Source organism: Podarcis vaucheri, assembly GCF_965113315.1.
Source record: "Podarcis vaucheri genome assembly, chromosome: 12".
NCBI lineage: Eukaryota > Metazoa > Chordata > Lepidosauria > Squamata > Lacertidae > Podarcis > Podarcis vaucheri.
Genome location: NC_138750.1, coordinates 64,721,015 through 64,731,974, shown reverse-complemented (window position 1 = coordinate 64,731,974; position 10,960 = coordinate 64,721,015). Strand labels below are relative to the sequence as shown.

General features: G+C 56.2%; 1 protein-coding gene across 1 annotated transcript; it reads right to left on the bottom strand.

The window, feature by feature from the left end:
* Window positions 1-817: 817 nt before the first annotated feature.
* CDK5 (cyclin dependent kinase 5) lies at window positions 818-10,806 on the bottom strand. Its single transcript, XM_082192612.1, has 12 exons — window positions 10,695-10,806; window positions 10,171-10,259; window positions 8,901-8,968; window positions 6,524-6,584; window positions 6,137-6,193; window positions 5,898-5,993; window positions 5,271-5,345; window positions 4,108-4,204; window positions 3,933-4,002; window positions 1,766-1,826; window positions 1,575-1,655; window positions 818-1,205 (listed from the first exon to the last, which is right to left on the bottom strand). The coding sequence occupies exons 1-12, from the start codon at window positions 10,729-10,731 to the stop codon at window positions 1,119-1,121; spliced, it is 879 nt and encodes a 292-aa protein (XP_082048738.1). The 5' UTR covers window positions 10,732-10,806; the 3' UTR covers window positions 818-1,118.
* Between the last annotated feature and the right edge of the window lie 154 nt (window positions 10,807-10,960).

The window sequence follows — 10,960 nt, the reverse complement described above, 5'->3', positions numbered from 1 at the left end:
TAATCTGTGGAACTCCCTCCTACAGGAGGCGGGGAGCCCACCACACCTGGAGGCCATTAGAAGAGGGTTGGACACCTTCATGGGGAATTTGTGGCGAGGGTCTGGCGCATCCAGTCCAGCCTCGTCTTCTCCCAGGGGCTCACGATGGGAAACCTGTAAGCGGGATTCGAACACAGGGGCAGCTTTCTCCGCCTTGGGTTTCCAGCAACTGCAATGCACAGCATTTGCTCCTTCCAACTTTGGAGGCAGAGCACAGGCGAAGGGTGGCAGAACAACAACAACAACAATAATAATAATGGTGGCTAGTCCGTAGCCTTCTCCCTCTCCATGAATTTGTTCCATTGAAGCCATGTTGGTGGAGGAGATGGCAATCAAAGGCTTCTGGCCCGGAGTTGGTCTTGTGTTCGAATCCTGCTCGCTGGTTTCCCAGAAGAGGCACCTGGTCTGTCTGAGAGCAGGCAGGAGGCGGGAACAGAGGGGCCCCCTTTGGCCTGATCCTGTGCTCAGGCTCTTCTGATGTTTGTGTGGCACCTCCAGGGCCAGGGGCAGTCTATCTGGACCCCGAGGTTCTGACTGGACTGGATACGCCACCAGCCGGACCCAGCACAGCCCCCCTCCCCATGAATGCTGCCCTGAGCCCCCCCAGGCAGAACACCCAAGGGTGACACTGGAGAGGGGAGAGGCAAAGCAAGTCTCCCCCCACCCAGGGGGAACACACAGACCCCTCTTCTGGCTGCCCCAGGAAGGAGGGGAGGGAGGCCCCCTGCCCAGAGAGTGGGGCTGGGGGGGGTCGCAATACAGATGAGAGAAAGAAAGAGAAAGAGAAGAAGAGCTTTATAGGAGTCATCAAAGAGTCACAGGGTGAGACAGATGTCCGATTCCTCCAGGGCTGCTCAGGGGCCCCCCTAGAGGGTGCTGGGGGGCAGGGAAAGGGGGCGGAAAGAGGAAGGGGAGGGAACCGGGGCCAGCCCCCCCCCCGCCCCAATATCCCAAATGGTCCCGTGAGGATTGCAGCACCAGCAGTTCCAGCAGGGGGACTGGTACACTGGCGGGGGGGGGGGAGGCTGCATGCACCCCCCACCCTTTGGCCACACCAGACACACGCAGACGCCGGCCCCTTAGGGGGGGCAGAAATCCGTGAAGTAGGGGTGCTGGAGGGCATCCTCTGCCGAGATCCGGTGCACGGGGTTGCACTTCAGCAGGTTCTGGAGAGGCAAAGAAAGCGGGGGAGCTCAGAGTCGTGGCACCCCCAGAGGTCATCCATTCCAGCCCCCTGCAATGCGGGAATCTTGGCTGAAGGATCCCCGAGGGACGGCCGTCCAACTACTGTGGAAAGCCCTAGGTGGAAGGAGAGGCCGGCGCCACCCTCTGAGGAAGCGTGGAATTGGAAAGGGCCCCCCCAAGGTCATCCAGTCCAACCCCCTCAAAGCAGGAGCTCAAGGATCCCTGATGGAGGGCCCTTGGCAGAAAAGCCTGCAAGGAAGGTGAACAGAGATGCCAGTGGGAGAGACCCCCTTCCAGCCCCCTGCAGGGAGCTCCCCTCATGGGGGGGCAAGGGGGGGAGAAGCACTCACCTGGAGCAGGTCCCGTCCAGTTGTGTTCAGCTTGGGAACCACGTTGACAAGGGAAGTCGTCGCAGGATACATGGGGTATGGCTGGGGGGGGGAGAGAAGGTGGGTGAGGTGTGCAAGGGGTGTGTGGACCCCCACCCAGGAGGGCGATGGAGCAGGGGTCTCATTTTGGGAGAGGGGAAGGGTCTTCTCACCTTGTAGTCTGGGAGCTTGGTCATCCCCGGCCACTGCTCCTCAGTCGGAGTCCCCAGCAGCGTGGAGGGAGAAGAGTTAAGGACCCCTTGACAACTGGGAGACCCCTCCGCATCTCCCCCCAGCCAACTCAGCCATGTACCCCTCCCAACGCCAAATCACTGAATGGTAGAACTGGAAGGGACCCAGGGGTCATCTAGTCCAACCCGCTGCAGTGCAGCAACCTCAGCGCAAAGGCCTGCGTGTCCAGCACTCTGCGCTTGCTCAAAGGAAAGGAAGAGGGGCGGGGCTTCTGTTTGACGCGTCCCAGATGGGGGGAGGTTGCAGGGGGTTGGACTAGATGACCCTCGGAGACCCTCCCAACTCCAGGATTCTGCAAAACCCTCCCCTGCTTGCTCCTGAGGCCAAGAAACAGGCGCCCAGGGCAAGAGGGCTGGATCCCAGTAGAGATGGGTCCCCAGCTGGCCAATCACAGCTTTGCTGGGCTTTCCCCTTTATTTTATTTTCCGATCCCTCGTAGCTGAGTAAGATTGTCTTCCATGAACACAGTTTTAACATTGAGTCCACAAGTGACTGTGGAGGCCAATTCTGGATCCACACATCCTTCCACAGTGGGGACATAGATTTCCGGGCGGGAGCTGATCGCGGTTTGGATCTGCCAAGTGTGCCTTCTTCTTAGCACGTTTCTCCCTTGCGTCCTGAGTTCGAGAGTCTTCAAAGTCCATTACACCTTTGGTAAAGGCTGTTCTCCAAATGGAGCGCTTGCAGGCCAGTGTTTTCCAGTTGTTGGTGCTTATACTACATTTTTAAAGATTTGCCTTAAGAGAGTTTTTAAACCTCTTTTGTTGAACACCAACATTACGCTTTCCATTTTGAAGTTTGGGATGGAGTAGTTGTTTTGCGAGACGATAACCAGGCATCTGATCAACATGACCAGTCCAACAAAATTGATGTTGAAGAATTGTTGCTTTGATATTGGTGATCTTTGCTTCTTCCAGGACACTGGCATTACCATATTTTTTGCTCTATAAGACACACCAGACCATAAGACGCACCTAGTTTTTGGAAGAGGAAAAGAAAAAAAATATTATGAATCGCAGAAGCCAGGACAGCCAGGCTGGCTGTCCTGGCTTATAGGATATCCGCGGGCAGCCTCTCCCGGGCAAGAGGAGCCTTCATCCCCTGCCCGGGAGAGGTTGCTCATGGCTGAGGCTCCCTCAAGAGCCGCGCTCCCTTTAAAGAGTGTGCGGAGTGTGTGTGTGGCTCTTGGGGGCTTTTCCCCGAGGAGGGAGAAGGGCTCGGGGGAAACCCCCAAGAGCCACCCCCTCTTTAAAGGGAGCGCTGAGCAGAGCCTCCCACCTGCATTCGCTCCATAAAATGCGCACACATTCCCCTTACTTTTTAGGAGGGGAAAAGTTCGTCTTATAGAGCAAAAAATACAGTAATTCGCCTGTCTTCCCAAGTGATGTGTAAGATTTTTCAGAGACCCTGTTGATGGAATCTTTCAAGGAGTTGGAAATGGCATTTATAAGTGGTCCATGTTTCACAAGCAGAAAGCAAGGTTGGTAGTACAATAGCTTTGTAAACAAGCATTTTGGTTTCCCTGCCAATGTCCCAGTCCTCAAACACTCTGCACTTCAATCGGTAGAAAGCCACACTTGCAGAGCTCAGGTGATGCTGGATTTCAGCCTCAATGTCGGCCCTTATGGAAAGGTATCTGCCCAGGTGGGAGAAGTGATCAACATTTTCCAACGTTACACCATTGAGTTGGATTTGTGGCGCTGCAGAGGGGATATTTTGCACTTGTTGGTGCAGCACTTTGGTTTTTTGGATGCTGAGCGATGGGCCAAGCTTTTCGTAAGCTTCTGCAAAGATATTTAGGGTGGTTTGGAGGCCATCCTCTGAGCGTGCAAACACTACATTGTCATCAGTATACTGAAGCTCTAGGACGGAAGTTACGGTAACCTCACTCTTTGCTTTCAGCCTGCTCAGACTGAAGAGCTTTCCATCTGTTCCATATGTGATTTCTACTCCGGTGGGGAATTTCCGTAATCATAGACCCATAGAATCAGAGTTGGAAGGGATCCCCAGGGGTCATCTAGTCCAACCCCCTGAATTCAGTCCCAACTGGCCCCCCTCCACCCCCCCAATGCCAAGCACCAAGGATATCGGAAGATCCGCTTCAGCTGGTCATCCACGTCATTTCCTGGGAAGAGGGGGCGCCCAGCGTTGGCCAGCTCTGGGTTGTTGGGGGGGGCGGAGAGAGAGAGGAAGAGGTCAGTGGCACCCCAGAGCCCTTGCCCACCCCCTCTGCCCACCCCCAGTGCCAAAGCACCCCCCTTACCTGCAAAGATGCAGCCAGCAGACCACATGTCTATGGAGGTGGAGTAGAGTTTGGCCCCGAAGAGGACGTCTGGGGGGCGGTACCAGAGCGTCACCACCTGTGGGGCAGCAGGGAGAATCAAAGGATTGGAAGGGACCCCCAAGTGACATTTAGTCCAACCCCCTGCAATGCAGGAATCAGGGGTGGAAGGAAAATCAGAGAAGACTGGGAGCGGCCGCTGAGACCACATAACACCAGTCTTGAAAGACCTACATTGGCTCCCAGGACGTTTCCGAGCACAATTCAAAGTGTTGGTGCTGACCTTTAAAGCCCTAAACGGCCTCAAAGGCCCAGTATACCTGAAGGAGCATCTCCACCCCCATCATTCAGCCCAGACACTGAGGTCCAGAGCTGAGGGCCTTCTGGTGGTTCCCTCCCTGCGAGAAGCCAAGTTACAGGGAACCAGGCAGAGGGCCTTCTCGGTGGTGGCGCCCACCCTGTGGAACGCCTTCCCACCAGATGACAAAGGAAATAAAAAACTATCTGACTTTTAGAAGACAGCCCTGTTTAGGGAAGCTTTTAATATCTAAGGACTATTATATTTTAATATTGTGTTGGAAGCCGCCCAAAGTGGCTGGGGAAACCCAGACAGATGGGTGGGGTATAAATAATAAGTTATTATTACTATTACTATTACTATTATTAGGCCGCAGGTTAATTGGTTTCTGCAGGCTGGGTTGGGGAAGAAAGACCAGAGCCATACCTTCCAACATTTCTCTGATGAAAATAGGGACGTCCTATTCCATAATGATAATTTTACTATTTTTACCCCACACTTCTTCCTGGGTTTCTCCAGCCAGTCTGAGCGTCTTCCAACATATATAAAAACATAATAAAACATTAAACACGAAATAAATTTCCCTATACAGGACTGCCTTCAGATGGGGTTAGATAACTCCCTCCCCTCCAACATTTCTCCAATGAAAACATGGGTGTCCTAAGGAAAAGTGGGACATTGTGGGATCAGATCAGAAACCGGGACGGCTTCTCTAAATGAGGGACGTCCCTGGAAAAGAGGGACAGTTGGAGGCTCTGCAGAGCGAGTGGCCCAGAGGAGGGGTGAGGAAGGGAGGGAAGGGGGCAGGTCCCACAGTTCCCTGTGCCCGCCCAGCCCTGCTCCTCACCTCGGCCGAGTAGCAGCGCACGGGGATCCCAAAGGCTCTCGCCAGCCCAAAGTCTGCCAGCTTCAGCTCCCCGTTCTGTTGGCAAAGGCAGGTGGTCAGCGGAGGAAAAAGAGCCAGCCCAGGGGCAACGCTGCCCACGCCCCAGGGAAGGAAGGGGAAATCCCCTTGGTGTCCACACCGACAATGTTCCCTAGACCTGGAGACTCCCTGGAAGTCCCTTGCAGCTTGACGCCCCCCCCCCTACGCTGTGTACCCTGACACCCCCCTAAATCACGTGGGATCGCGGGCAGATCTGGCCCCTTCGCTGCTCATCCCAAACCTCCTATTTTTTATGAACACATTAGAAAGCACCAGTCCTGGGGCTTTTTGCTTTCTTCCCTTGGGAGATGTGGGAAGGGACCCCAGGGGGTCACCTAGCCCAACCCCCTGCCGTGCAGGGAAAACAGCTAAGGTGGCAACCCATAATAAGCAGACCGAGGGAGACCTTTGGGCAATCCAAGGGCACAGCCCCTCCCAGGTCTCCCCCATCTCTGGAAAGGTGAAACAGGCGGGTCTTTGCAGGAGCCACACTGGGTCTTGGCCCCCTAAACTCCCCCCGCCTGCCCAATGTGGCCCCCCAGCACTCACCCGGTTGATCAGGAGGTTCTGGGGCTTGAGGTCCCTGTGCAGGACGTTCCGACTGTGGCAGAACCCCAAACCTTTCAGCAGCTGGTACATGAAGGACTGCGGAGAGGGGGGGGAGGCTGGTGTGAGAACCCCAAGCCTGGCCATGGGGGGTGGGCGGAGCACCAGCTGCCCCCCACAAGGACGCCTGTCCCCACCCCTCCCGCCAGCCCCTCGCCAGGGCCACCCTGTGCCCTCCTCACCTTAACAATCTCGGGGTCCAGATCCCCATTGCAGCTGTCGAAGTACTTCTTCAGGTCCTGGGGGGAGCAGAAAGCAGGAGGGGGAGGCAGGGGGTCAGCAGCAGGGCCAGGAGACCCCCAAAGAGCCTGGTCTCCCAAGAAGAGGCACCCCCACATTTTCAGGATGCAGAGGGGACCCCCAGATGCCCAGGTCCAGCTCCCCCTGCTGCCCCTCTATGGCCACACAGGAGAACCAAGGGAGAGCTCACAGGATCCTGCCCCCTGCCCCCTGCTCCTGGTCTTCCCTGGGGGGCACCTGGCCATCCACTGTGGGAACAGGACGGAGCCAGCCCTGCAGGGCTCCTCCTGCAAAATCTGAGCCCAGCCACCCGCTCCTTCCCTCCTTACCTGGTCACAGAACTCAAAGACCAGAGTGAGCTTCTTGTCACTGTGGAGGACGTCGTGCAACCTGGGGGGGGGGCAGAGAAAACAGGGGCTCCAGTGAATGGTGCGAACTCAGCCGACTCACTTACTCTCAGCCTGGCCTAGCTCACAGGAATGTTGTGGGGGTTAAATGAGGAGGGGGAGCAGAACCACGGAGACCACCTGCAGCTGCTTGGATGAAGAGGGTGGGGAATAAAGGCAGAATGGAGGACACCTGGCTCGTTTTTTGTTTGTTGTTTAGTGGTGTCTGCCTCTTTGTGACCCCCTGGACCAGAGCACGCCAGGCCCTCCTGTCTTCCACTGCCTCCCGCAGTTTGGTCAAACTCATGCTGGTCGCTTCGAGAACACTGTCCCACCATCTCGTCCTCTGTTTTCCCCTTCTCCTTGTGCCCTCCATCTTTCCCAACATCAGGGTCTTTTCCAGGGAATCTTCTCTTCTCATGAGGTGGCCAAAGTCTTGGAGCCTCAGCTTCAGGATCTGTCCTTCCAGTGAGCACTCAGGGCTGATTTCCTTCCGAATGGAGAGGTTGGATCTTCTTGCAGTCCATGGGACTCTCCAGAGTCTCCTCCAGCCCCAGAATTCAAAAGCATCCATTCTTTGGCGATCAGCCTTCTTTATGGTCCAGCTCTCACTTCCATACATCACGACTGGGAAAACCAGAGCTTGAACTATACAGACCTTGACACCTGGCTTATCACCTGTGAAAAGGATCTAGGGGGTCTTAGTGGACCACAAGTTTAACTTGAGTCCACAGTGTGATGCAGCAGCAGCAAAAAAAAACAAACCCTAATGCTATTCTGGGCTGCATCCACAGAAGTCTAGTGTCCAGATCAAGGGAAGTCATAGTCCGGCTCTCTTCTCCCTTGGTCAGGCAAACACCTGGAATCCTGTGTCCAGTTCTGGGCTCACAATTTAAGAAGGATGTTGACCAGCTGGAATGTGGGCAGAGGAGGGAGACTAAGATGATCAAGGGCCTGGAAACTAAGCCTGATGAGGAGTGGTTGAAGGAGCTGGGTATGTTTAGCCTGGAAAAGAGGAGACTGAGAGGAGATATGAGAACCACCTTCAAATATCTCAAGGGCTGTCACAAGGAAGATGGAGCAAGCTTGTTTTCTCCTGCTCTGGAGGGCAGGACTCGAACCCGTGGCTTCAAGTTGCAGGAAAGGAGATTTGGACTAGACATACAGAAAAACCTTCTGACCGTCAGAGCTGTTTGTCAGGGAAATGGTCTCCCTGGGGAAGTGGTGGACTCTGCTTCCTTGGAGGTTTCTAAGCATCTGTCCTCATGGAGGCTTCAGCTGAGAGTCCTGCCTTGCAGGGGGTGGACTAGATGACCCCTGGAGTCCCTTCCAACAATTCAATGCTTCTCTTTGTGACTGGCGTAAGTGACACAGGCAGGATTCCATGTGGGATATGGGTGGGAAATGATCAGCTCACTCCCTCTAAGAGACGCAGCCGGGGTCTCAGGCCCCACGTTCGCCCCCCACCCACCCACCCACAGACACCCAGAACTTCAAGCCCAGAGTTGAGTCAGCCCTGGAAGCTTTTTTCTTCCTAAAAAGTAAGGGGAAATGTCTGTGCGTCTTATGGAGCGAATGTGTGGTCCCTGGTGCCGAATTGCCCAGGGGAGAAAAGCAGATTGTGCTCTTTTTTTTTTTTTTGAAAGAGGGAAGGGGGTGTTGAAACAAAGCCGCTGATCAGCAAGCAATTGGAAGCGAGATAAGGGATGCAAGCAAGAAAGGAGGCTGCCTGGGAGGGGGGAGGGAAAGACAGAAAACTTGCAAGGAGAGGAGTCAGGGAGACTAAATCAATGAGGAGAGAAATTAGAAGAAAAGGAGGAGCAAAAAAACTGCTCCAGCTAAGAAAAAGACACTAAGGCAAACAAGAGGGAAGGGGGTGTTGAAAGGAAGCAGCTGAGCAGCTGGTCAGCAAGCGATCCGGAGGGAGATAAGGGACTCTAGAGATAAAGGAGGCTGCCTGGGAGGGGGGAGGTAAAAGCCCATGGATCCTCAGGATTTTTGCATTGGGCTACCCCAAACTCACCGTCAAATCACATGTCTGTGGCCACAGCATGAACCACAAAAATCATACATGTTTAGTTCAGAATATTTTTTTTCTTGCTTTCCTCCTCTAAAAACTAGGTGCGTCTTATAGTCAGGTGCGTCTTGCGGAGCGAAAAATACAGTAAATGAGCAGGAGATCCATTTGCACCACCCGGGGGCTTTTGGGAGAGGAAAAGGTGGTCTTTAAGTGCGAGGAATAAGCTCTGAAACACCCCCCTGCCCTTCTCCACCCCACGACGTGTCCCAGAGCTGAGCCTCCGCCCCCCAAGCGGCTCACCTGACGATGTTCTTGTGTTTCAGCTCCTTCAGGAGGCAGATCTCCCGCAGGGCAGAGCTGGGGACCCCCTGAAAGAGGAGGAGGGGGAGGGAGGGGAAAGGGTCAGGGGGCCACTGCCAGCCTCAACCCCCACCCCCAATTCATTCACAATGGGCAAGCAAGCGGGGGGGGGGGGAAGGACTCACTGGAAGACAGGGAATCCCCCCACCCACCAGAAGTGGCTGAGGAACATCTTACTTCCCTGTCCTATGGATCCCAACCAGGGGAGTTTGGGAACTAACAAGGGAACAGGGAACTCTTCTCAGAAACCTGCCCCAAACCTGGGAGGGCGAGACTGCTCTGCCAAGGGCAATGTGTGTGGGGTCGCCTGCCAAACAGCAGCAGGCTCTGCCCCCCCCCCAGCCCCACCCCAACATCTTTTCTGGTGAGCATTTGGGATGCTATTGGGGTGCTCAAACGTGACCCCCAAGCCCAGTGCTCTTTGCCTTCTCGGTAGTGGTGCCCGCCCTGTGGAACTCCCTCCCACCAGATGTCAAAGAGAATAACAACTGCCAGACTTTTAGAAGACATCTGAAGGCAGCCCTCTTTAGGGAAGCTCTTAATGTTTGATAGGTTATTGTATTTCAGTGTTCTGTTGGAAGCTGCCCAGAGTGGCTGGGGAATAAATAAATTATTATTATTATTATTATTATTATTATTATTATTATTATTATTATTACTATTATTATTATTATTATTACTGCTCCTGCAAATATTCCGGGGTTCTGCTTCCTTTCCAGTCAAGGAACTTCCTGCAACTTATTGCAGAGGCTCCTTTTTATCCTCCCTTGCCCCCCCCCCCGCTGTCACTGGGCTACGGGGCAAAGCACCACCGAACCACCAGCCAAGCAGAAGGATGTGCGGACAGCCCAGGCTAAACCCACCGCGGAGGCCCCATTATTGCAGAATGCCGCTGCCCAGGAGGGGGTCCCTTGGCATGCAAATCCCAGGAGTCGGGGGCGCTTTGCCCCCCCCCAGCACCCCACTCTCCTTTCGGGGGGGGGACAGCAGCTGCTCGGCATGCAGAAGGACCGAGGCGCCGTCCCCCCCCCCGCCAGCAGCTGCAAGGAGGGCGCAGAGCATCCCCTCCCGAAAGGGGCGGCGGGACTACAACTCCCACAATCCCCCGCCCTTGGCCAGGCGGGCCGGGCATGATGGGAGCTGTGGTCCCGGCTTCCAGGGGCGGCGCAGGCGAGACGGAGCCGGGGGGGGGGGTCGCGGGGGTCCCCACCTCGTCGTCGTCGTCCAGCCGCACCCTCTTCAGCGCCACGATCTCGTGCGTCTCCCGGTTCTTGGCCTTGAACACCGTCCCGTAGGTGCCTTTTTTGGAGGCGGGGGGGGAAGAGAAACACAAAAGGGTCTCGCTGATTCCTGGGTTTTGCAGGGCCCCCCCACCCCTGCCCTGCAGAGGAGTCCCCCTGGCCAGGATGGGGGCGCAGCTGCCACGCCTTCCTGCCGCCGGACCCCCAGCCTGCACCAAACACCCCCCAATTCCCTCCAGGGCTTTTTTTTCGGGGGGGCTGCATTGCATGCGTGCAGAGGCCGCCACCCCCAGGCTCAAAGCAGTCCTCTCCTCGCCCCACCAGCAGCACAGATCGCGGGGTGGGGGGGGAGAAGCAGCCCCCCACCCAAACCTCCAAGGAGAAGCCCCCAGCATCGCCATCTCCTGCTCCCGGTTGCACGCCCCCCCCCTTCCCGCTTGCATGCATGCATGCACCCCCCCCCGGCTGCGCGCCCCCCTGCGCCATTGCGCACCCTCCCCGATCTTCTCCAGCTTCTCGTATTTCTGCATGGCGCTCCGTCTGGGACCCCCGCGGGGCTGGAGGCAGCAGCCGCCCTCCTTCCTCTGAGACTACAGCTCCCAGAATGCCCCCCTGCAAGCGCGCGCCCGCCCGCGCCTCCCCGCTCGTGCCCGCGGACGGACTGCAGTTCCCGCCTGGCGCCGCTCCGTGCGCAAGAGCGCGGGCAGAAAGGCGCCCCCGGGGCGGGAGGGGGGGGAGGCTTGGAAGGGACCCCCGGGG

Excerpts from the sequence above, each read along its gene's own strand:
- CDK5 (XM_082192612.1), bottom strand. The coding sequence starts at position 10,731 with ATGCAGAAATACGAGAAGCTGGAGAAGATCGGGGAGG. Across the intron at positions 6,194-6,523 it reads TCTTTGAGTTCTGTGACCAG|GACCTGAAGAAGTACTTCGA; the intron begins GTAAGGAGGGAA and ends TGCTCCCCCCAG. Across the intron at positions 1,206-1,574 it reads CTGGACGGGACCTGCTCCAG|AACCTGCTGAAGTGCAACCC; the intron begins GTGAGTGCTTCT and ends TTGCCTCTCCAG.